General features: G+C 43.1%; 1 protein-coding gene across 4 annotated transcripts in view; it reads right to left on the reverse strand.

Annotated features, from left to right (window-relative positions):
* The window catches only part of TSNARE1 (t-SNARE domain containing 1), a 496,003-nt gene that overhangs the window by 218,673 nt on the left and 251,878 nt on the right, over positions 1 to 25,452 (reverse strand). For 3 of the 4 annotated variants that reach the window (XM_061374213.1, XM_061374209.1, XM_061374212.1), the window contains exon 9: positions 15,252 to 15,419. In XM_061374213.1, coding sequence (XP_061230197.1) covers positions 15,252 to 15,419 — 168 coding nt within the window. The remainder of the gene's footprint in view (positions 1 to 15,251; positions 15,420 to 25,452) is intronic. The other variant, XM_061374211.1, reaches the window with a different exon arrangement.

A 25,452-nucleotide genomic window follows, 5' to 3' on the forward strand; every position in this document is an offset into this window, starting at 1 on the left:
CCATGGCAGGGGGTTGGAACTGGATGAGCTTTAAGGTCCCTTCCAACCCAAACCAGCCTGGGATTCTATAACCACTTCAACAGCCTCATCTGAAGGGTACATAGGTGGAGTATGCACACCTACCCAAGCAGACATGGTATTACATGGGTTACAGATCGAGTGACTGCCTATCCTGCCTAATCTTCAGTCAAGACTTGAGACTGGAGGATGGAAAAACCTTCCAAGAACAATGAAACATGGAGCTGTGTCAGTAACGGGCTGTCTTTGAGAAGCGGGATGTCTCCAGAACATGGAGAAGATCTGGCTAATCCTAACCATGACTCATAATAACCCAAGAGTCTCTTGACCCTGGCCTTTCCAGGGTCAACAAGACTGAATTAGGGCAGCTCAGTGTGGACCATGTGAGACAGGCCCGTTTGATGGTAAAGCACCCAGAGTGCATTGCACAGTGTGTAGGGTAGCAAGAGGATAGTTGTATAGAGAAGATGGAATAACGAGTAGCATAGACCTGGTACACAGAGATGTAGAAAGTAATGACTGCAGGCAATGAGCAGGGCAGAAACAGACTGTATTTCTGTAGTCAGGCTTGTCAAGACTGGAAAGGGATATTACAAACATCCGAAAGACCCAAGCACTTTCAATAATACGACAGTGAATGATGTTCAACACTGATGAATGCAAGTGTAAGAGGGGAAAATTAAAATGGCTTGTACAGCTCACATGACTCTACATCTGGCACACAGGTTCAACAGACTTGAAACGGCCCAAGGAAAATGGCTGCTTGATGCATTGATGCCTTCCAAAACAGCAAACAAGATATTAGGAAGCACAATGGACTGGGCAACAAATAACACAAGGTTGCCAGTCTGGCACCATTTACCAGCTCCAGTCTCACTTGGAACGAAAGGACTAATTTATCTCTGTGCTAATGCAATATGGTCAGTGTGTACCAGCGCCTTTGTTATAGACAGGAACAATGGGGCAGAGGTAGGTGGCACTTCAGCAGCACTCCTGCCCCCAGATCTCAAAGGACAGGGCCCTACCTCACCTTATCTGAAGGTCACCAAGCATCAGAGAGCCTGCAGTCAGTACAAAGCCATCTGCTCAGCCACCCCCTCGGCTCAACTCACCGCAACGCGGCTCTGTCCTGATACCCACAGAGCAAACCCACCTCTGAAACAAAGCGCTGGCTTCTCACAGCTCTTCCAAAGCTATTGTGGAAGTCTTTTTGATGGCACACAACAATAGATGCTCTAACTCCGCAGGCATCGGGAGAAAAAAAGATTAGCAAGAGGTATTAATATAATAGTGTTTAACCCAAACCTCATGACTCCCACACAGAGTGCTGCAAAATTAATACATAGCACTGCTTCAGTGGGGATGGAGGGGTGGAGGAGAGAAAAGAAAGCTCAGACAGAGCTAGATTTGAAGCTCGTATAATAACTGCATGTGTTTCACGGGGACGTACTGGTGCCCTGGGGTCACCAGAACTGTATAAATGCATGATGTGACACTGTCCCCAGTTAGGAGGTGATGATGCTATTGGGATATTGGAGGTATTCATCTTGTCCTTCAGCCTGTCTCAAACTTCCTGTGTGTTGCAGTTTCCAGCCCCTAAATCCTTCTAGCTGCCTCTGGATGCAACAGGGACTGTGGTACTATGAGGTATTCCCAGCCTCAGCAGTACACAGCAGGAAGGGACCACAAAATGCTCCATCTGACTGCTTTTGTTGCCCAGCGAAGGTCCAGGGTAAGGTACCAGCATCGCAGACATGGAACTGGGACACCAGTGAAGAATCGCTACATGCTGAGATACAGGGGGATAACACGGTACCTTGAAGGAGAGACAAGGAGAGACAAATGCTGAAAGATGAACTCGTGTAGCAGGATCTGTTTGAGTGTGGTTGTAAAATACCTTGTGCTTCTGCAAAAACACCCAGGGGAGAGGAAAGCTGTGCATGAAAGAAATGCTGTTCACTCTTTTCTTTGGAGGTGATTGAAAGTCATTCAAACATCAGTTCATTTACAGCTCATAGAAACCTGCATTGAAATGGGTTGATCTATACTAATTTCCAATAGCTGAGGATCTATACTATAAGCAAATGAGCTCACCCATATATTAAAATGTACTTGGGGGTTGACTACCCATGTTTAAAACACACGGATTTATGAGATGCTCTCTTTGGCTCTCATTCCTATGAGGTGACATCTCAGAAGACGTAATAAACTTTTCCACTGTGGTCTAAATAAAAGGAAGTTCCTCTAAATCTTAAGAGGGGGGTTGTAAAAAGTTGTGACACTCAGCAGCACCTGGAATTAAACTGGAAGCCTCAAACCTAAAAGACGCAGAGTTCTTAAACCTTCAGTAGGGAGACAGGTAGAGAAATGCACCGCTAGTTCCCTGTTTTCATTTAAAGCTCTTTATTCACTGGCTCAGCAACTCTGCTCTGCCATTTATTTTTAATGCTTTACTCCTGCAATTTGACTTTCTAATGGCAACACCTGAAGTCACCTTCCTTAACCCTTTGCAGTGATATAAATTAGAAAGAACAACAGAGGAAAGAACTGAAGGAATGAGGCCTGTCCCTGTCAGACCTCAGTAGGAGATGACTCCCTCTTAAACAATCAATACTGACATATAAAGGTGCAGGATTTCCCTCTGTTGCCTCCAGGTTCACTCAAGGTGGGAGGACCTAAACCCAAAAGTCCTCACATCCCAAAGCTGAGACTCACATTCATAAACATGAGCTGAAATCAGAGAGGAAGAGAAGTCATGGGGCTTGCTGAGTTTTTCCTTACATGCAAAAAGAGAACTATAGAATCATAGAATGGTTTGGATTGGAAAGGACCCCTGTCATAGGGGGTTATCTTCTTAAAGAGAGTTGTCTTCTCAAAGACACTGTGAGAACTCTCAGTGCTGTATGAGTTTTAAAGTTGTGACTCCTTATCATTGCTATACATCTGGGCTCCCATCATTTCAATGGAGAAAGGTGTCCATCAAGAAGCTTGGCAGGAGCAAAATGCCCCTCTACGTATGAACAGAGACTCCTTTTGTGAATGCAGCAGCAAACCATCATTCATAAAATCAGCATATAAGGTTTGAAGTCTCCAGTGCTCTGTTTTGAGTACCGCACCTGAATCCCTATGGACATGGGTCTGTCAGATCCAAGGCACTCAGGAGACTCCTCATCCTTTAAGAGCTTAACAGCACGTTGCCTGACATAGCTGACACCCCCTGCGAGTTTTCACCCTGGCGTGTTTTATGTGAACAAATATCAGAGAAGCCCTTTTCCTCCCTGCCCTCCCTCCTACAGCCTCATCTTCATATCTCAAGGCTCTTCAAAGGGCAAGAGGTTATCGCTCTCTTTGACAGCACAATCTGCTCTGTGCTCTTGGGGCTGCTGTGTATCTCCTCTTGATAAAGTCAGGATGTCATGGGCGAAAGCTCAGGGCACAGCAAGCTCCCTCTGTAGGGGAGATCTGCCTTCAGTTACAAATGATGATCAGCATTTTCCTTGAGCCTCATCCAAGCTGGATAGATGACAGTGTGTTTTGTGAACAGGAGCACGTTTCATCTGCCTAGCATTTCAAATAAGGGGGTTAAAATTAAAAGCCAAACATGCTAGATCTTGTATTTGGATCTCTCATTGCAGCACACTGGAGGGAATTTGATGCTCAAGTATAGAACAAGCAGCATTTTAATCCTGGCACTGATACTGATTCTTTCCCAGGTCTTAGGCAAGGCATTAACATTTCTATGGAGTTCCGTTGGCAGAGAAGCAATCCATAATGTCTCAAGTTTTCCCAGCTGTGAAATGGGATAAGACCAGGGTAAGAAACCTGCAGTCACTTTTGATCCCTTGTGTGCTGTGAGGGCAAGAACTGACAAGGAAAGATGGACTTGGGAGATTTTGCTCCAAAAATCACCAGCACCAAAGGCAGAGTTAATGCTCAGAGGTTCACAGAATCATAGAACCAAAGAGGTTGGAAAAGACCTTTAAGATCATCACGTCCAGCCTTCACTCCAGCACTGCCAAGGCCACCACTAACCCATGTCACTGAGGCCCTCACCCACACAGTTTGGGAACACTCCCAGGGATGGTTATTCCACCACTGCCTTGGGCAGCCTGTTCCAGTGCCTGATCAATTCAACGGAGTTGCTTATTGCTGTAGCAGCACTGCCTGCTACAGACACGTGGAAAGATGGAAGTCTTAGATATTCACAAGGATTCTTACAGTGACAGAAAAGCCCTGTTGGTCTCTGACAGCTCAGCAGACATTGAGAGTAACAGGAAAAAACCCTGTGTGGGTACGTTGTTGCGATCTTTGACTCAAAGCCCTTCCATTGCCCATCCTTCAACAGTGATCTCTAACCCTAAAGTTAGAAGATCATTCAGCTTTGCTCTTTCTATCAGCAAGAGGCCACACTTTCAGATATTTATTTAATGGTCTATAGACCACACAGCTCTGTTTGTGTGACCAGGAGCTCCAATTGTTATCCATTTGTTATCCAACTGTTACCACAACATCAGCATTGCTATCCACACTTGTAGCAACAGGTGGGGAATGAGGACTGGCCACAGCAAATGGACACTTCCATGGGATATCCACAGTGTAATCCCACTGATGGGATATGGACTCACTGGGCACAGGGCCATCTCAGAGGATTACTCTTCCAGGGAAGTGCAGACATAGGCATAGACACTGTCTCTCACACTAGTGTTTGCTGAATTCTACCCATCCAGCTGATGGAAAAAAGGATGCTGACATCCTAATATCCTAACTATTTTCCCAAATAAATGACAAATGGTGTGTGAAAGGGGAAAGAAAGTGTGAACCTGGGCCTGCAGTGAAAATAAATGGAAGAGGAGGGAGAATGAGAATGACTTGGGACCTCACACAGGCAGCAAAATAGAGATGTCTTGGCTTTAGATTGAAGCAAGATTAACACACGAACTTTTGGTAGCCCTCAGTGGTGCAATCAGAGGGCATGGAGAGATAATGGGATCATAGGACCACAGGATAATTCAGGTTTGAAGGGGCCACAGAGGATACCTAGTCCAGCCTCTGACTCACTGCAGGACCAGCTAGAAGGTCAGAGCAGGTTACTCAGGGCTCTAGCTAGAAATGTGCATTGAAAAAAGAACCCATTAAAATATTGACATTAAAGTTTGCATTTCTCCATAAAACCATGTGAGTCTTAACGGACTTTCTGCTCCAAGTATGCTGTCTGGTAGGCTGGTACAAAGAGGAACAAGAGACTTCAGCTCAGGAAAGGAAATGACAACCAGTGGAAACACACCAAGAAAGTAGATAAATAGTGATGAGGGTGGTGGGGAAATACGGTCCTATAACATCCTCTTTTATAAAGGGACAGCTAAAAGTATTAAAGAATATCTAAAGAATATGACCCTGCATAGTGCAGAGGGTATAAACCAATACTGTCTTTGGCATCAGCCCCTAAAATGTGACATCCGTTGTTAATACTGTTAACATCGTCTGTGATTTTCAGTCTAATTTCTGCAAGGATATGGGAGAATATTACTGTCAAGCCTAATTTATAAAGAACAAAGCACCTTTGGTAAGTAGCAGGGAACACAGAAACACAGAACCATAGAATCACAGAATGGTTTGGGTTGGAAAGGACCTGAAGATCATCCAGTTCCAGCCCTCTGCCATGAGCAGGGACACCACACACTAGACCATGGCACCCAAGGTTTGTCTTCATATGGGAGGTGCTCCAGCACGTGAACTGTGAAATATTGCTGTGAAATATGGATTTCAATCACCTCCTCAGTAATCTCTTCCCTTGTATTATCTTTAGGGTCTTTCCAATACACTCAGTTAACCCTCCTTTCTCCTGAGCAGTTCAGGGAGGGCTGATTCCCTTGCCAAACACCTCGGTCTCAGTGGGATGCTCCAAGGCTTTGCCATGGGACCTTTTATCTATTTATAATGTAAGACTAAATAGTTGTTATTCTCTCCATATAGACTGGGGGGGAAAAGATTTATCTATCAAAAAGAAACAAAAAAGCAATCACAGCACTCAGTCCAGGAAGGCAAGAAGTCGACTCTGCAGGAAAAGCTCTTGAGAGCACTTCCACAATTCAACAACCATCTTGGTTGGTTGATGGGCTATTGATCTACATTGTTATTAATTAGCACCAGAGAACTAGAGAGTGAACTGCTGTAACCTAAGTAATAGGTGAGAGTGGTAAATTCCCCTTTGGGGCAGCAAATCACATCCACAGAAATAGCTGTATCGATGAGGTAGATGATGTTTGTACTGTCTGTGCTAAAAGAAATAGGAGCAAGATATTCCCTTGGTTAAGACAGTCATTATCTAGCAAGAAAAAAATAGACAAAAGTGCAATAAATGGAGGAGAAAAGTAACACATCCTTTTGACAAAGGAAATATTAAGACTTAAGTGAGAGGATCTGCAGAAGGTAAACACTATTTCATCACAAGCACTAGATATGTCTTTCCAGCTCTCTACCTTATCAACATACATTGACAGTCATAATACAAGGCTTTGACTCAGCTCAGTTTCTTCGGATAAAAAAAAAAAATCTGCCTAAAATTTGGATTATTAGCAAATAATGTGTGAGTCAGCACTATTTGCTCCCTCTGCAGAGGAAATACTTCACTTTTAGTAGGTGCTAAAGTCCATTGCTATTCAGCAAAGCTCTTACACGTACATAAGTGATTTGCTGAATCAAGGCTTCTTCATTCAAACTCACTGAAAGGAAGAGTGCATGAAGGAAAGGGTTTAGGGCAAGACTCTGACACTCACAGTCTTTTGATAAGGCACTGGGAATCTAAGTCAGAAGAGGAAAATCATCTCTAGCACACAATGGAAACCTCTCTGACTTAGATAAAAGCTCTTTACTACACATAGTATTGTCATAGGTTTACACCTGAGACATGTCTAAGCCTAAAATGTTACGTATTCCTACATCCTCTCTGTCTTGCAAAGTGAGATCCTAAGTTGTACATACATGCCTGATGAAATCTGATTGCAAAAACACACAAGCTCTAATCGTTTCCATGAGGAGAGGAAGAAATCCATTTTAGCCAGCCAGTAAGAAAAAAGGTTGGACTTTTGGAAGCAAAACTGATGTCTGAGCAGAAAGGAGATGATGAGAGAATTTTCACAATGTATTACCTGCTGGTGTTCAACCTTTTGCCTCTGTGTCTTGATGCATTTGGTTTATGGGCCAGATGGATGTATATCGATATAACAGTAGCATTTAATAAATAGTGGAAGTGGAAAGAGAAGGAAACAGAGCAAGAACTGAGTGAGTGGATGTGATTTTTGTGTTTGCTCTATTAGCATGTAACTGCCATCTATACTTCTCTTCAGGTTGTTACTGAGTTGTCAGACTCCATGTGCTTCAGCAGGGAAAGGATCCTGATGTTGGAGCCAGTTGGTATGGATTGGTTGAACACCATACTGTGCAAGGCTACCAGAACTGACTAGGATTCACTTCACCTGGATCTCCTCTGGGTTTCATGGGATACCCCTTTAGCCACCTTGCATTTGCTTTCTCTGTGCCAGATTGGAGGTACCATGTGAGTCAACTTGTCGAAGCAATTTTCTTACATTTTGATAGCGAAAATCCTCTAGCATGATGGTGTTCTGGGATCTAGAACACTACAAAAAGAGTATATGGTACTTTGAAGCAGCACTGGGAGCCATTCTGGATGGAAAAAGCCAAGTTTAAGGTCATGTGTAATCACACTGCCTTTCTGGAGAAGACCAAGAAGCAGATTAACACTCAGTTGTGCTGAAAAGCCAAGTCTGTACATGCACCAGCAAGTACTGCAGACCAGCAGGTACAGATGTACAGAGAAAAACAGCTAGTATTGGGCCCAACATCCAAAGTATCCATAAGGGTTTCCCTTAACAGTACCTCCAGCCTGTTCCTATGGACTGAATGTCTATTATTGGCCAGAGTATGTAAGGTAGACACTTGCAGTACATCTTCTAAAGGAGTTTCACCCCACATGAATGCAATTTGTGAGCTTTGAGAGCACTCTGTGAAGTGAACTGAAACACAATATATGAGCACAACTTGTGATTCCCACCAAAATATGAGCCAGCAGTGTGCCCAAGAAGGCCACCAGCATCCTGGCCTGTATCAGCATCAGTGTGGCAGCAGCACCAGGGCAGTGATTGTGCCCCTGTACTTGGCACTGGTGAGGCCGCACCTTGAATCCTGTGTTCAGTTCTGGACCCCTCACTCCAAGAGAGACATTGAGGTGCTGAAGCAGGGCCAGAGAAGGGCAACGGAGCTGGTACAGGGCCTGGAGCACAAGGGTGATGGGGAAGGGCTGAGGCACCTGGGGGGGTTCAGGCTTCAGAAGAGAAGGCTCAGGGGGGACTTGATCACTCCCTACGAGTGCCTGAGAGGAGGATGGAGCCAGGAGGGGCTGGGCTCTGCTCCCAAGGAACAAGGGATGGGACAAGAGGTAAACGGCCTCAAGCTGCACCAGGGGAGGTTTAGATGGAGCTGAGGAACAATTCCTTCCCCAAAGGATGCTCAGGCATTGGAACAGGCTGCCCAGGGCAGGGCTGGAGTCACCATCCTTGAAGGCATTGAAAAGACACTTAAGAATATAGTTTAGTGGTAGACTCGGTACTATTAGGATAATGGTTCGACTTAGTGATCTTATTTCCTACCTAAATCATTATTTAATTTAATTCTATGACTCTAAAACTGCCTTTCTCATCAAAGCCAAAACATCTGAATAAAAACACCTTAAGCAGAATTGCTCCACAGTCAACCAGCTCATGTTTAATGACGACACTTGAGAGTGCAGCTGCAGTGAAACAGGGAATGAGTCAAAATGACATTGACAACACCAGAGCAGAACTGGCCCATTCAGGGTACAGCCTCTGAAACTCCAACTAATAAATGATTAAAACCTTTCAGTGATGACTGGCACAACACTGGCAGGTTTTAAGCCTATGAAGGGTTTTGACATGAAGGCACGTAACTGTGGTTTGGAGCAATACATAAGTTATGGAGGCCACAAAGGGATAGAGAGAGAAGGCATGGGCAAATCAATATGCACAGTAACGGGCACTGCATGAGTCTGCTGGGACAGACTGCCTTTTGTTCTCTTTTGCTATGGTTCCTCCACATTTTCAAAGAGGCCAGCTGTTATTCTCACATATTCCTTCTTCTGCCCTCAGGCTTGCATGGATTCACACAGAATTTACTCCTAATTTGCCTTACTTCTCTTCCCTATATGTCATAGAATCACAGAATGGTTTGGGTCAGAAAGGACCTTAAGATCACGTAGCCACGGGCAGGGACACCTCAGTGAAGACTAAAGAAGTTTTTTGTGATGAAATCATCAAATCAATAGGGCTGCAGCTGTACAAGGACATGAAAGATGTCTGTTCTTAGGCACGGAAACTGCAGGTGTGGACTTCAGACTTCATTGCATTCACATGATTAAGTCCCCTCACCGTCTAAGCAGGGTAGCTGCATTAACTCTCCTTATGATGAACATGTTAACTCTCAGACTGTGTCAATATTTGGGCAAGCACAGTCTAACCTAGGTCAAAAGTGTGTCAGGATATGCTCTAACAATTTAGAAGTGTAATGAGTCAGTTCTAGTGTCCTTGGTACTGTTTAATTTACTCAGGCAGAAATTACCTAGAAATACTCCATCAGCACTTGTAACCTCTGAATTGGATCCATGGGGATTTTTATACAGGTATAGAATAGAATATCTTTATTCTAAAGAATAGCCACTATTCTATGTTTGTTATATTTAGAATTACTATCCATTATATATATAAATAGAATAGATATGTAAAAATAGATGAATTTATTTTTTCTGTTCAGCTTTGGTACGTCAAGATCCTATTTACAGCCTGCTGCTGTAGGGGAAAAGAACTAACAAATGGGAAGTCTTTGCGAATAGAACACTGAAGTGGGTGAAAAGCAAGAGACTGACTTGTGAAGAGGAGGGTAACTTAGCATTTGAGGAGTTTAAAAGCCAAAGGGGAAGAAGAATTATTTGCAGGGTCCAGTAGAGTTTCACTAAGTGTAAAAAGCTGAGAATGAGAAAGGGATCTTTAGCACGAACAGAGGGAAGCATTTCATCAACACTGAAGCCTGCTGGACCGTGAAATAGTCTCCTGAAACAAATGGTGGCAGTCCTATAGCTTGGGTCATTTTAAATTATACTGGCCAAAATACTGGAGCAGATTCTTTAGGCAACAGCCCAATACTGAGTCCCAGGGTTGGCCATGTCAACCTCACTCTCCACTCATCATTAATGAGGCTCCACCACTCTGCCATGAAAAGAGAGCTGTTTGACACTCACACTGCACCAGCTCTTTCACTTACAGTGCTTGTCATGGTTCTGTGTTACTTATACATTACTCTGAATCAAAAAGTCTCAGTGAAAAGGCAAGCAGAGCCCTCCTAAGTCAAAACCCTGGGCTACTGAGCTGATGGAAGATCTAAAATAGTTTGCATTAAACCTTCTAAACCGCTAGCATCAGTGAGAGGTTTTACCCAAAATACCCCTCAGCAAGAGATGATAGGTAGTAGTGAGTGAACAAGGAACATGTTTAAACTAACAAACAGGCTCTGTGGGGCCTTTTTTTGTTTTATTCTTATTGTATTTCATCTTCTGTCTGCTTACAAATGCTTGACTGACAGGCTTGGAGGCTGGCATCTATCACTTCTCTTCAGAACAGAGAGGGAATGAACATCGACATCTCTCAATGCTGAACCAGAGGGAACACACTTTTCTAAACATAAAAGTATTACCTCACACCTCTTGCTACACCCTACCCAACTCTCCTTCAAGATACAAGGCTGCTGGAGAGGGACTCCTCATAAGGGACTGTAGCCATAGGACAAGGGATGATGGGCTCAAACTGAAACAGGGGAAGTTCTATGATGATCCTATCTTCCTTTCTCATCACTTTTGGAGAATCTGGACACGTGGGGAGGCTCACTAGAGGCTTTCTGAATGAATATGGCATTTTTGCATCTTTTTATCATAGGTCTTTCACAGTATCACAGTATCACAGTATGTTAGAGATTGGAAGGGACCTCAAAAGATCATCTAGTCCAATCCCCCTGCCGGAGCAGGAACACCTAGATAAGGTTACACAGGAACGTGTCCAGGCGGGTCTTGAATGTCTCCAAAGAAGGAGATTCCACAACCCCCCTGGGCAGCCTGTTCCAGTGTTCCGTCACCCTCACTGAGAAGAAGTTTCTTCTCAGGTTTAAGTGGAACCTCTTGTGCTCCAATTTGTATCCATTACCCCTTGTCCTTTCATTGTTTGCCACTGAGAAGAGCCTGGCTCCATCCTCGTGACACTCCCCCTTTATATATTTATATACACTAATAAGGTCACCCCTCAATCTCCTCTTCTCCAAACTATAGAGACCCAGCTCCCTCAGTCTTTCCTCATAAGGGAGATGCTCCACTCCCTTAATCATCTTAGTTGCCCTAAACCAGTCAGCAGATGAAATTCTGATGTTCCCCGTTCCATGGTTATCAATTTCTTCTCAAAGCTTTACCTAATTCTGTTTTTCACATGACCACAGGTGCCAGTGAAAAGCACGAGATGCTAAATCACATATATTTGCTATGACAGAGCTCACGCCAGCACTGAGCACTGACAATGCACATTACAGTTCAGCTCATGTATTTCCGATGGCACATTTTTACAGGGCTATATATAAAGTTGTTATGGCATCTATTATTCACTGCCAATACAGTTCAAGTTAAAATAGGTTTTATATAACAGTTCAAAGCAATATTTTAAGGCATAACGCTTGTGTCAAGGCTGCCGTGCCCTACCAGATTTTGACACTCCTAAGGAATAAAGATCTTTATCCAAAATTTAAGGTTTTGGTGAGACATCTCCATTGGAGACTTGTCTATTTTTAATCAGCAAGCAATAGCGAAATCAGCTCATGGAAATGAAATGAACAGGCAGCTGAACTGTTGACATTGCTGTTTTTTTTTCCAGGTGGAAGCTGAAAAGTGCCCTGAAGGGATGTTCATGACAGAGAACAACGCCCCATTAACCAGAACCTCTGAATTGATCCTGGAGATGTGGAAAACACACAAAAGGAAAAGAGTCATAGGGACATTAAGAAGGTGTCTATTATGGGCACAATTTTATATCTGTTTTTCAGGACACAAGATGGGAATAGAATTTATTTCCTCATTTCTTCAGCAATGAAAAAGGTTTTATATTTGTTCCTGCAAAAAGGGCAGATACAGTGTTAAAACAAAAAAGCCTCATTACTGGTACCATCACCATGAGTTTCTTCAAAGTTCAGTGCTAATCAGTGTGGCCCAGGAGATGTGATGTTCCAGGAATGCTCCTGTGACCTAGTCTGTGCTCCTCAAGATTGACATGTTTCCGGTGTTAGATATGCAGCAAGACCAATCCACTTGCATACGGTATGTTTGCACAGCTCTGTTCTTCATTCTGGTCCCCAAAGGAGAACAAATGCCAAACATCAATTTGGCAATAAATTTAGTTGATTACTTGTGTTTGACAAGAATAATGTTTCCTATTAAACCTCTTGGTTGTTAGTTTTGAAAACATATATAGGGAAACGTTGTAAGGGCGACTATGAGCTCAGTGTCTCCCTCCTTTGTATACCCACAGCTGCTAATGAAATCAGGGAAGTTTTAATGCAGAAGGTGAGTCCTCTCATAAGAAATATGTTATGTACAGGGGAAGTTCAGGGTGGATATAAGGAAGAAGCTCTTTACTGTGCAGGTGGTGAGGCACTGGCACAGGTTGTCCTGAGAGGCAGTGAATGCTCCATCCCTGGTGGTGGATGGAGGTTGGACAGAGTCTTGGGTGACATGGTCTAGTGTGAGGTGTCCCTGCCCATGGCCGGGGAGTTGGAATTGGACGATCTTAAGGTTCTTTCCAACCCAAACCATTCTATGATTCTATGCGGGTCAACAAGCAGAAAAGCAAGCCCCAGTGAAAACTATTTAAAAGCATTGTTTGCTCATTCAAATACAAGTGGGGAGAGGTATCACACAGTCCATAGCATTTTCATTATATGTCTTTCAAAAAACATGTTAAATAAAGAGCTATTGGTCCTAAATGCTTTGCTTCTGAGGAGAAATGTTTAAGCTGCATTTGGAATAATGCTTGTGGAATGCAGTCCTCCTTACAGGGTGAGCATGGATCTTGGATAGCAAAGCAAAATAGATGCTGGAGATGGGGTTAAAATAGGTGACATGAAAGCACACAAATTGTTAGGAAGCAGAAAGCATTAACTGCTTAATTTGAATAAGTATTAACTCCAGAAGCTGAACAAGTTATTCAAAGGTAAATTCACATTAGGCAGAAAGGTCTGAAGGATCTGCCAAATCAATAGATAACCAAACTGCACATAGAATCACAGACTGGTTTGGGTTGGGAAGGACTTTAAGCTCATGCACTTCCAACCCCCTGCCATGGGCAGGGACAACTCACACTAGACCAGGCTGCTCAAAATAAATGAGCGCTGCATTTAGTTAGAAGTTATGTAGGGCTAGGACTGCATTCACTTAAATTGCCTGAAGTACCCCACCATGGACACGTGGTCCAATGCAGCTCAATGCAGAGATATCAAATTGTGACACAGGAATGGGATTTAAGCAGGAAACATAAGGATTTCTCTAAGGAGACACAACTGCATCTCTTGTTTTTCCAAAGTTGGTGTGCTTGAGGATGGCTTGGGGCTTGTAATTCTCCTCTATCTAATGGGCAAACACTCAATGTGGTGTGTTTTTGGGCAGCACAGGAGGCAACATAAAGATGGAAAGAAAAAGGCAGTGAATATACTTCAGGCAAAAGGATTATAAGAGTAACTTTTGTGTCCACACCACCATTTCAGAAATAGAATCACAGAATCACAGACTGGTTAGGGTAGAAAGGACCTTAAGAACATCCAGTTCCAACCCCCTGCCATGGGCAGGGACACCTCACACTAAACCGCATCACATAAGCCTCTGTCCCAAAACCACCTTTGCTACCATCCTTCTTGAACATCAAAAGGCAGGAACACCCCAAAACATGCATTTTCCGGCAACAAAATTCCCTAGAGTTTGTCCTGGTGGACACAAAGAGGATCCTCAATATGAAAGGACAACTCACACCCAAGGATACTCAGTGTGAGAATATAACAATTTCATCCCTAGTGGTGCACCCAAGTCCACAAAGCTCAATTATCTCTATTCAGCAATCCACAACAGAAATTAGCTACACACTAACCTCAACCAGCTCCTGTGCAACTATCATCAACATTTCTTACTTACAGTGTGAATCATATGTAGCTCTCACTGTCTGCAAACAGAGGTCACAGCCTCAAAGCACCAGTCTCCAGCAGGAACGTTTATCCCCTTTTTGCACTGGTAACTCAATCACAATTCCCACTATACTGCAACCAAAATCTATCCTGATAAAATTAGCTGAATCCAATTAAAGGACAAAGTATAGCCCTTAATTAAATGTTCTGATTATTCTGAAGCCCTCTTTTTTTGTTGGTTCATGTTGAGTTTAGGCCTGTAAAAGCACACAGATTAGAGAGGTTTAATGTGTTCTGGGTTTATTCATCTATTCCTCCAATCTTAGGACAAGAGTTTCCCAAAAGCATAAAAAGAGAAATATAAAAAGACAAATGTGGGATGTTTAACTTATTCCGGCCTCTCTTTGTTCCTTTTTTTCATCTTTTATTTATAGTGCATCCAAAAAAAAGGAGTAAAAATAGTGTGTCTTCTTTTAACTACATTAAGAACAGCCAAATACTTTAATAAAGCAAAAACATTGAATTACTTGAAAAAAATAACAAGTTATTTCCTTTCCTTTAACTATTATCCTCTTTTATGTTAGAGCTGAAGATTTTCTGTCTGTGACAAATTCCAGTTTTAAGTCTGCACGCACTAAGAAAGCTGTTTTGCTGCAGAGCCAAGCTCAACTAAACTACCTCATCGCAGCCTTTGTAATGGAAGACTCACTCCATACAACATTAGTCCATGAACATGAATTCATTCTTGACGTTTCCCTTATGGGTCATATGGATTTCTAATTCTTTCTTCTGCCACTGATTTCCATCTTTAGAAACACTTGATAATCTCTCCCATTTTCAGTGATACTGTACTGGAAGCACTGTAAATCATCATTTCTCCTATCACATAGAGCACGCACCACAAGGAAACTCCACTTCCAGCTCGAAAGGGAGAAGTGACTGACCTCAATCTGCTGAACGGCCTCTTCTCGCTGGCGGATTGCCTCCAGATCCTCCTCTGTGATTTCTGAGAGCAAGGCTTTGTCCTGGCTCTGGTTCTGCCACATGCCTTCTCCTCCATTAAAGATCTTCTCGTCATCACGGAGGTCAGAGAAGGGGGTCCTAGGGCTCTGCTGAGATGGGAGGATGGAAAGATAGAAGAGGATGTGTAAGTGTTGTCCAGTTTTACATAGTCTTCTTATGGGAAAATATAATATGAATGTAACAGATTTATATTATAATAATATACAACAATATACATTTATATAATATACATAAAAATAATATAGTGTATAAACAATGGAGCAAAGGTGAAGATGAGTAAGTTCTATGAGAGGAAACACATTAAGTCTTGAAGGAAGTGTTAGGACCTGAAGCCAGATCTCCTGATCTACATTTGAGCCCTGGCATCCTACTTGAACTTTCCAGCAATTCTGACATAACAGTGCATCAGAAAAATGACACATCTACTTTGTTGGCTTTCCTGCAAATTCTTCTGGAATTAGATACTTGCTCAGGCAGACAGCCTACGCATTTGTCTCAGAGACTTTGTGATGCAGCTTGCAACATTCAACATAACAAATGATCCTATCTTGTCTATTTATGAGATATACTAAATACATAATATGAGATAAACTAAACACAGCTAAAATAAGGGTAAATCATGAGAGTAATGTGACTGCAGAGTCACCAGTTTAAGCAGCACACAGGCTCATCGTCTGCACTCTATTGAGTTGACCTGATCTTGCTGACACATCAGGTGCCATTTTCTAGGTAGTTAGAAGTTTACACTGCCTTTGGGAGCTGTGCTTGCATTCAGAACCTGATTTTAAGAGCCTGCTCATGATGCAGCTGCATCTATATTGCAGGTAGGGCAGAGGTCTAACAAGGTCCTCTCCTAGCCTCTGGCTTCTGTGCCTGTAGAGATGTTAGGTTTGGTGTAGACTGGACGCAGAATGAACTGACACAAGGATGGTTTGGAGAATCAGGAGGCTGAGCTTAAATAATCACTGCTGAAGTCTCCAACCCTATGAATGCATGAGTATGTCACTTCAAACAATACATATGGTCCTTTAAACTGGCCTTGAGCTGTGCTTTGACTCCTAATCAAAAGTTACAACAAAAAAAAAAAAACACCAATCCAAGTGATTCTGACACTCTGAACTTGAAAAAAGAAAAGGTACGCACTACAGCACATTCTCGACCTGAATGTCCCCAAAGCCTTGGAAAGCTACAGGAGAAAACAAGCTCTTCTGTTCTATGAGTATGAACTAATCTGAAGCACAAACACCTGAGCTTTGCAATGAAGTTGTGCTTGAGAAATAACGGCCTTTGCTGTGGTTGTTTTCAACTAGATGATCTTAATGTCCTTTCCAACCCTATGGTTCTATGACACAAAATGCTGTCAGTTCCCACCCAGTGAACAGGAAGCAAGGCCATGGGATGACTTGCTGGAAGCAGTGGGGAACTGAAAGGACTGGGAAGACTCCACTTAGAGCACTGTGTACAGTTCTGGTGTTCCCAACATAAGAAGGACATGGAGCTGTTGGAACAAGTCCAGAGGAGGCCACGAGGATGATCAGGGGCTGAAGCACCTCCTGTATGAGGATAGGCTGAGAACACTGGGACTGTTCAGCCTAGAGAAGCTGCGTGGAGACTTCAGAGCAGCTTCCAGTGTCTGAAGGGGGCTACAAAGATGCTGGAGAGGGACTCTTCATCAGGGACTGGAGTGATAGGACCAGGGGTGATGGGTTCAGACTGAAACAGGGGAAGTTCACGTTGGAGATAAGGAACTTCTTTACTGTGAGGGTGGTGAGGTGCTGGCACAGGGTGCCCAAAGAAGTGGTGAATGCTCCATTTCTGGCAGTGTTCAAGGCCAGGTTGGACAGAGCCTTGGGTGACGTGGTTTAGTGTGAGGTGTCTGCCCATGCCAGGGGGTTAGAACTGGATGATCTTAAGGTCCTTTCCAACCCAAACCATTCTGTGATTCTATGATTCTATCACTTGAGTGAAAGTCACAGTAGAAACAATGCCAAATCACTATGGCATGAATGAGCAGCCCAACCAAGCATGCATGAGGGAGGCAAGCGAATGAGAGAAAAAGAGTCACTTATAATGTGCTCTGCTTCTTGCTTGTTTGCTTAGAGATCTACCTTGGAGGAACTGTGAAGGCATAGAGAAAATGGGTAATATTTAACTCTTGAGATCACATTCAGACATTCCAGTTGGCCAGATTTTGAAGGGTACTAAGCATCTGAAAACACTGATTTAACCCTTTAGATCTTATTTGAGCCTTTAAAAAGTGCATCATTTCTACATTTAGAAACTAAGGAACTTTTGCAGTTGCCTAAACCTAGACTTTGCTTTATGAACTTAATTCATTATTATCACCACCATCTAGTTGCAGACAGCAAACATCACACAATGTGATGAAAGAAGTGGGGTGACGAAAGAAGGAAAGAGTCATGGAGAAAATTGGCAGCAAAGAGTCAAGTATCTTTCACAAATACAAACAGAAGATTAAAATCTTTGGCATTAATGTGTGCCTTTGTTTTATCTTCTGCTTTCCTGGGATCTGTCATCTGCAGAGAAAGGGTGTGTTACAGGAAGAAAATCATCTTTTAAAATGAGGTTAAAAACTCATTTATACTTTAAAAGACACATTTTAATAGGTTTAAAATACTCTGGGGGTGTTTTATTCACTAATTATATGTGCCTTGGACACTAACTTATCTGATAGAGTGGTTCAGTGCCAAAAGCATGACTTAATGGACTCAAGCAAAAAAAAAAGCCTTGGGGTATTCTAATGCTTCATTTATAGTGACAGAGGTGTCCTCGCATCTTCACCAGTGCGATAACTAAGACATGCAGAGGCAGTCGTATTACACAACGCCAAGCAGGCTGGAAGAGCCCAAGTATCTCTGCTTTGAAGGTGCAGGAAAACAGTGATCTAATGGAATTCTTGTACTACGGTCACAGCAAGGACACTCTGCCCTGGATCTAAATGCATATGAATGGACACTAAAAGTCACGTTCCCTTATGCAGACATGCATTTTAGTGGAAGATAACAAATATACATGTTTTCACAGGTTTCCTTTTCTGTTCTGATGTGGGAGCACAGGATAAACGGCAATAGAATCAGAACAGTTAGGGCTGGAAAGGACCTTGAGATCATCTAGTTTCAACCCCCCTGTCACCTCATACTAGACCACGTCACTCAAGACTTCATCCAATACAGCAACCAAATCTTCTAACTATATTAATCCATATAATACCACAGCTGCATCACAAACAGCCTTGATCTTGGCCCGTGTCAGCTCTATTAGTCATCCCCAATTGTTGGTCCTGGTATCTGTAAATAACACGCCACCCCACATAATACAGAGAGCGCAATGCAAGTGATACTGCTGTTGTCTCTTACAAAAGCCGGCTATTCATGTGTTTAAATAGATAATGGTCTAGACACAGATGTTTTTCCCTAAACAAAGTAGTGGCTTAAGTTAATTTCAGAGCTGCTGAAGGCAATTACCTATTTGTATCCTTAATATCTTTTGAGAAAATCCAACTGCGGCTGCTGAATGAATGAGTAAATCAGGAAGCAACAGGATGCACTGGGGCTGAAACTGCATCCCAGACATAAGAATGGCCCCATACTAACATTAAATATAGTCACCATGACCTATTGGGGTATACATGGTGGCTGGCCGTGCTAACAAATTAAAAGTGATTTTGTGTTTGTTGATGCTACAGAGACTCTCACTGCTGTGATACAGTGAACAAATCCTAGATTCAAAAGTGTCAATAAATCTCATGACTTTTAGTACTTCTAATTGATAACTGCACATAGGTTGATTTATCAGTGGTGTTCATTCCAAGTTGTGCTCATTGCCATGTCTGAAAGTGTGACCAGCAGGTCAAAGGAGGTGATCCTGCCCCTCTACTCTGCTCTCATGAGACCCCACTTGCAGCACTGTGTGCAGTTCTGGTGTCCTCAACATAAGAAGGACATGGAGCTGTTGGAGCAAGTCCAGAGGAGGCCACGAGGATGATCAGAGGCCGGAGCACCTCCTGTATGGAGACAGGCTGAGAACACTGGGGCTGTTAAGCCTGGAGAAGAGAAGCTGTGTGGAGACCTCAGAGCAGCCTTCCAGTATCTGAAGCAGGCCTGCAAAGATGCTGGAGAGGGACTCTTCATCAGGGACTGGAGTGACAGGACAAGGGGTGATGGGTTCAAAATGAAACAGGGGAAGTCCAGATTAGATCTTAGGCAGAAGCTCTTCCCTGTGAGGGTGCTGAGACGCTGGCACAGGGTGCCCAGAGAAGCTGTTGCTGCCCCATCCCTGGCAGTGTTCAAGGCCAGGTTGGACAGAGCATTGGACAACACGGTCTAGTGTGATGTGTTCCTGCCCATGGGAAGGGGTTGGAACTGGATGATCTTAAGGTCCTTTCCAACCCAAACCATTCTGTGATTCTATGACAAAATATTGCATTTCTAGCAAGGAAAGATATGATGGAGGGTACTCATTGAGCCTCCACTGATAAAGCCCCTTTTGACAATGCACTGGAAGGGGTCTTAACTCCCTGTAGAGGCATTTGCACATTACATTTGATTTAGTGCCCAATTTTCTGCCCTGTGCAATTTTGGCTTGGATTTTCTTTCATAAATTGTTAATTGGTTGTATTTGAAGTTGTTCTTTTGTTGAAATTTGCCTGTGGCAGTTTTTTGTGTTTTTTTTTTTTTTCTCAAGCTGTGGAAAAAAAATGATAGGTAAGGAAAAGTTGAGTATTATCCGATACGCTCAGTAGTTCCTTTAAAATTAAATCCTTAGGACTGAGGGTCATATTATGCTGTTATTCATCATATCTGAAAAATTATGGCCAAGCACAACATCTTTTCTGGTGGATAAAATCTATTCACTAGGATAAAATCGTTGCTGCTTACAACTACATTTTTTTATCAGATTTATTCTACCACTGGGGAGATGCTATGAGCAGTTGCTGATAGAAATAAGGTTTTATCTGGACGGTGACAGCTTCTGCAGTATCTGCACTTTACCAGCAGTAAAATCTTTGTATCAGAAGGTGCAGGTCTGAAACCCCTTCAGAGATGACCCCCTCCCATCCCTGCGCCTGCCTCACTCTCCTTTTGTATATTAGAAGGGACAGAAGAGGAGCGTTTAACACATAGGGTTTCTTCTCCTTGTACACAGCAATATCACAAGTTTTACAACCCATGTCACATAAAACCACCAAGCAAGGGACTGAAATGACCTCTCTTCTAGTTCCCATATGGTCTTTATTCTACCCAGAAGCAGAAATGTAGCATGAACCTACGCTAATATAACCTCAACCAGCCTTCACACTTCATCCTCTGAGAGTTAGGGTACTCCTGTAGTAGTGAGACGTGTACTGGTATCGTCTCAGTCCTGTAGCTCCGTTTTACATCTCTAACGATGCCATTTCTGATGGGTCATTACAAGACTGTTCCCTTATCAGAAATTAAGGACATGAAATATTGACTGGAGATGGATGAGAAATTCCTCTCATTGCCATTGAAATATTGAGTAATTTCAAAGGAAAATTTATTTTCCACACCTCATCAAAACCTGAAGATGTAGAAAAAAATTGTACCGCAGAGAGAAAGAAGGAGACCAGCTCCTACACTCCCTCCAACTCAGGTTACTTACAAATCACATCTTAAAGGTGCCCAATATCAGCTGTAAGATGGGCCTCTCACAGTCTCTCCAACAAGAACTGTGAAAGTTGATGTAAATTATAAGGATTCATTGGAGCTGGATTTACAGACTCTGTGTACCACTACAGGGAGGAGAGGATGAAGGGCTGAGGAAGACATCGGCATACTTGTACTTTCAATTTCAGCTTGAAATCACCTTGAAAAGGAGGTTTTATTGAGATCAATACTTGAAATTAGACAATGTGGACTTGTTTATACTCGATCTCCATCCATAGAATCATGCAATGGTTTGGGTTGGAAGGGACCTTCAAGCTCATCCAGTTCCAACCCCTTGCCATAGGCAAGGGACACCTTCCACTAGAGCAGGCTGCTCCAAGCCCCTGTATTCAACCTGGCCTTGAACACTGCCAGGGATGGGGCATCCACACCTTCTCTGGGCAATCTGTTACAGTGCCTCAGCACCCTCACATTGAAGGACTTCTTCCTAATATCTAATCTAAATCTACCATCTACCCTGTGTCAGTTTAAATCCATTCCCCCTTCAATCAAGAGTTGTATCCTGGAGAGGAGGGTTTCATTTCAACTGTGTGTGAAAACACGGGAAGAGGATACTAATGCAGTATCTTAGGATGGATGTGACAGAGCTGTTGGTATCATCAAAATGCAAAAGCTGGGTCTCCTAACTGGCCTGAAAACCTACTTCTGGTGAATCAGAAGAACACAAGTCCCTTCATCTCTGACTGCTTCTCACTCACATGCACATTTCAAGCAGCTGGAGCTTTCCTCATCATTACCTGGCTGTAAGACACTTGAGACTGCTTTTGACATGCACAGCACAGCCCACAAGTTCGTTGTTGCCTCCAAGTTTATATCGGCACAGGTAAAAGAACACTCATGTAAGCTGATAGTGTACTACATACTGCAGGTTGTTCCAAGGAAACCTGCCACTATAAAAATAGAGTATTTTAGAGGTCTTACGTGACTCAGTTAGTAAACCAAGGAAGCTTGTTGCTTGTTCTCCAATCTCCAGAACTCTTCTGCACCCCTAGCAGGGATATGGCCAGCTCAAGTAGTCATCAACACACTTCCCACACCTCCTGCAGACTATCACATCTCTTTGGGTAACATTTTGGCTCTGGCTTTCAAACCAAATGCAAATGCAGAGATGTTTATCTCTTGCTTTATAGTATGTATAGATATATAAAAAGCTAGGCTACACTTTATGAGGATATCCTATTCTCACAAGCACCCAGGCTTAGAGATTCACGTTTTATTGCATGTAGAATAAAGAGGCTGGAGTACCTGCATTAAAGATCAATAAAATACTTTACATGGCATGCCACTGTGCAGAACACTGCTGTAGTTACGCTGCCTGTCTGTGCCTGACACATCTGTAACAGCACGTTGGCATTGCAAGCTGTCCAGGACAAAGTTTGTCCTGCCTATCTACCATGTATGGCTAGATTAAGAAGACAGATAAAAGGGATTAGGTGATCATTCTCAAATCACCATCCCAGAGCAACTAACCTTACAGACTCAATGAGATTTAGAGCTGTGTCTCACCAAGCAAAAGCCCAAAGCAATTACACGGAGAAAGGCCTCGGGCAGGCACCAAACAAGCAGACTGGGACTGCTAAATCTTTTAAAGGAGTGAAACAGTGATATTACTTTGTATTATCTTTCACACCGAAGATCGCAGCAGTGATTGGTAATGTGAGCTCTGCTAGCTTATGAGATGAGCTTCATACAACGAGGTAAGGAGTACAACCACAAATTAACCATGGCTTGCTCTTCCTTTTCACTCAAGCATGCGCACATTTAAAGCTACCATAATAACTTCAAAGTGGGTTATTTTCAATCCTTCCTGCATGTATTAGTAACACAGGCAAATACAGAAACGGGTTCTGCATTTTCTTCCAGTTATGTAAATTTCATTACTCTGCACCACTGCAGCATGAGCAAAACCAGCATGGGGAAATCAGCATAAAGGGAAGGGTTTAAGTGTATTTTTATTTAGATTAACTAGAATCTCTCATATGCTTCTGTCTTCACTCTTGATCAAGTGGTTTCCTTTTGAATGATGTGAGCCTGAAACTGAGCCACAAAAAAGCACTATTTCTACCTGCTTCTTGCTATGGAATCTGCAAGAAATTACTGATTTTAGGGGAAATGTAATAGCAGAAAAGAGATTTGCTGGGTTGCTTCTCAGCATTTATAAGTCAAATTGTTCAAGTGTGTAGTCATGAAGATGAAGAAAATCCATTTAGTCTCCTGGGACTGGAAGAGACTCAGCTACAGAGTCCCTAGTTCATACCTCCTACTGTTTGCTTCTGCTTTATTCTTCCTTCAAGGCTTTATTACTTCACCAAATTCATTCGGAGTAATCCTGACCTCATCACCCAGGGCTGCTCTCATTCTGAGTCGATCTTACTGTACTCAGGGTGACAGAATTAAATGACCTGTCTGTGGTAGATGAAGAAAAAGAAAATAAGCCAGGAGCCTGAGGTTTAGCTCTCTGATAACCAATGGGCTTTTAAGAAGCACAGCATATTTTCACCCCAAGGTGAAGACCAAATTTAGGAGGAATGCCCTTCCTACCAGGCTTAGATCTCCAGGCTAGTGGAGATCATCAGTTTCTAGGACAAACTTCACTTGATCACGAGGGCTACCTTTTGTCATGTATTTTCACCCTGTATAATTCTTACAGAAGTTCCATAAGGGAAGGGGAAGGCAGTTTGCCCTGTTACTATTTCCAGCCTTTCTCCTTTTTTTTCCTCTTGATTTGGCAACTTTATCTACCATGCAAATAGCTGGTCCCGTGGTGATGTGAGTGAAACGAAACAGCAACAGTGAATAGTGGTGTAAATTTCCCCCTCCTGTACTCTAACACCCTTTTCAAAACCATTTCATTGAATGACTTCAGTCCTACTACACGTGTCTACACCTATCCTTCATAAAGCCAACTGCCTGTGCTATCAGAAGCTTCAGGTGGCATCTCTATACATGCAAAGCAAGCGGATAAAGGTTTCCTTTAATGAAGGAGAGCATTAACCAGTATTTTTATACTGTCGCATCACATTTTTACTAGCCCTTTCATAGAATCATAGAATGGTTTGGGTGGGAAAGGACCTTAAAATCATCCAGTTCCAATACAATCCACTGCCCATCCAGTGCCATGGGCAGGGATGCCTCACACTAGACCATGCTGCCCAAGGCTTTGTCCAACCTGGATTTGAACACTGCCAGGGATGGAGCATTCACCACTTCTTTGGGTAACCCATTCCCATGCCTCAACACCCTCACAGTAAAGAACTTCTTCCTTGTCTCCAACCTGAACTTCCCCATTTCAGTTTAAACCCATCACCCCTTGTCCTATCGCTACAGTCCTTGATGAATAGTCCCTCTCTAGCATCCAGAATCCCTCTCCAGCATCCATTTCCTAGCTGTCTGAATTATATTATCATAATTCTCCATCTCTGCACGCCTTTGCTGCTGGCACCACGTTTTGGCTGCCGCTGCTGTCTGAGAGCTCTGCTTTTCCGTTGTCCCTGCATCCTGATGCTAGGCAGAAAACTCCCCTGCTTGCAGCCCGCTCAACATCTGAAGCACCCAATGTTGTGTAAATGGGCCACGCATGCGAGCGCTCACAGACACATCACGACTGTCTAGAAAGGACCCTGTTGTCTCTGCCTCAACATATGTGCTGCACAGCTGGTGAGCAGGTTCCTGCTAGAAAGGCAAATGGGAAGGAGAATGAGAATGACTCACTTGGTAACACCTATCTAGTGCAAAGAAGTGAGAAGTCTCTTTCTTGGGTTCACATGGAGGCAGAAGCCAAATTCAGCTTGACTTCCTGCAGCAGAGACAACCCTTATCATGGGCACAGTGCCACCCTGTAGCGTGGAGCAGTGGGAAAGTAGGGAGATGCTGGAAATAAAAAAGTATGTATTTTACTTTCAAGAAACAGACTTATTTTGTATTTTGCCTTTAGCTTGTGGAGTGCTCAGCATGGGTGACTCCCAGAGAACTTCTCTGGCATCAGTATTCCGATCTCTTTTCATTACTGGCCCCTGGCAGGGTTTCAGTGGCTGCTCAGTGGCCAAGCAAATGTTAACAACCTGGGATTGAGGAACACTCTCATTTAGTGACTGCTCTACAAATCATAGCATCACAAAATAGTTAGGGTTGGAAAAGAGATGAAGATTATCCAGTTCCAAGCCCACTGCTATGGACAGGGACACCTTGCACTAAATATGTCTCCCAAGACCCCCTGCACTGTCTGCATGTAAAATACCTCACCTACTGCTCAAAAGTGTGATCCCAAATTAGACACAAAAAACATAAGCAGCTTTTTAGCACCCATCTGGAGGAGCTTCAATGACCCTTGGCAGGGTAAGGGGATGGGGAGACAAGAGCAGGTTCCTGCCTCCTTGTGGGAATGGGGTTCACCTTTGTTGGAGAGGAGAAAACT

The sequence above is a fragment of the Neopsephotus bourkii genome, unplaced genomic scaffold (genome assembly GCF_033783945.1).
Source record: "Neopsephotus bourkii isolate Nb327-2 ecotype Australia unplaced genomic scaffold, CSIRO-AGI_Nbou_v1 NB_1637, whole genome shotgun sequence".
Classification (NCBI taxonomy): Eukaryota; Metazoa; Chordata; class Aves; order Psittaciformes; family Psittacidae; genus Neopsephotus; species Neopsephotus bourkii.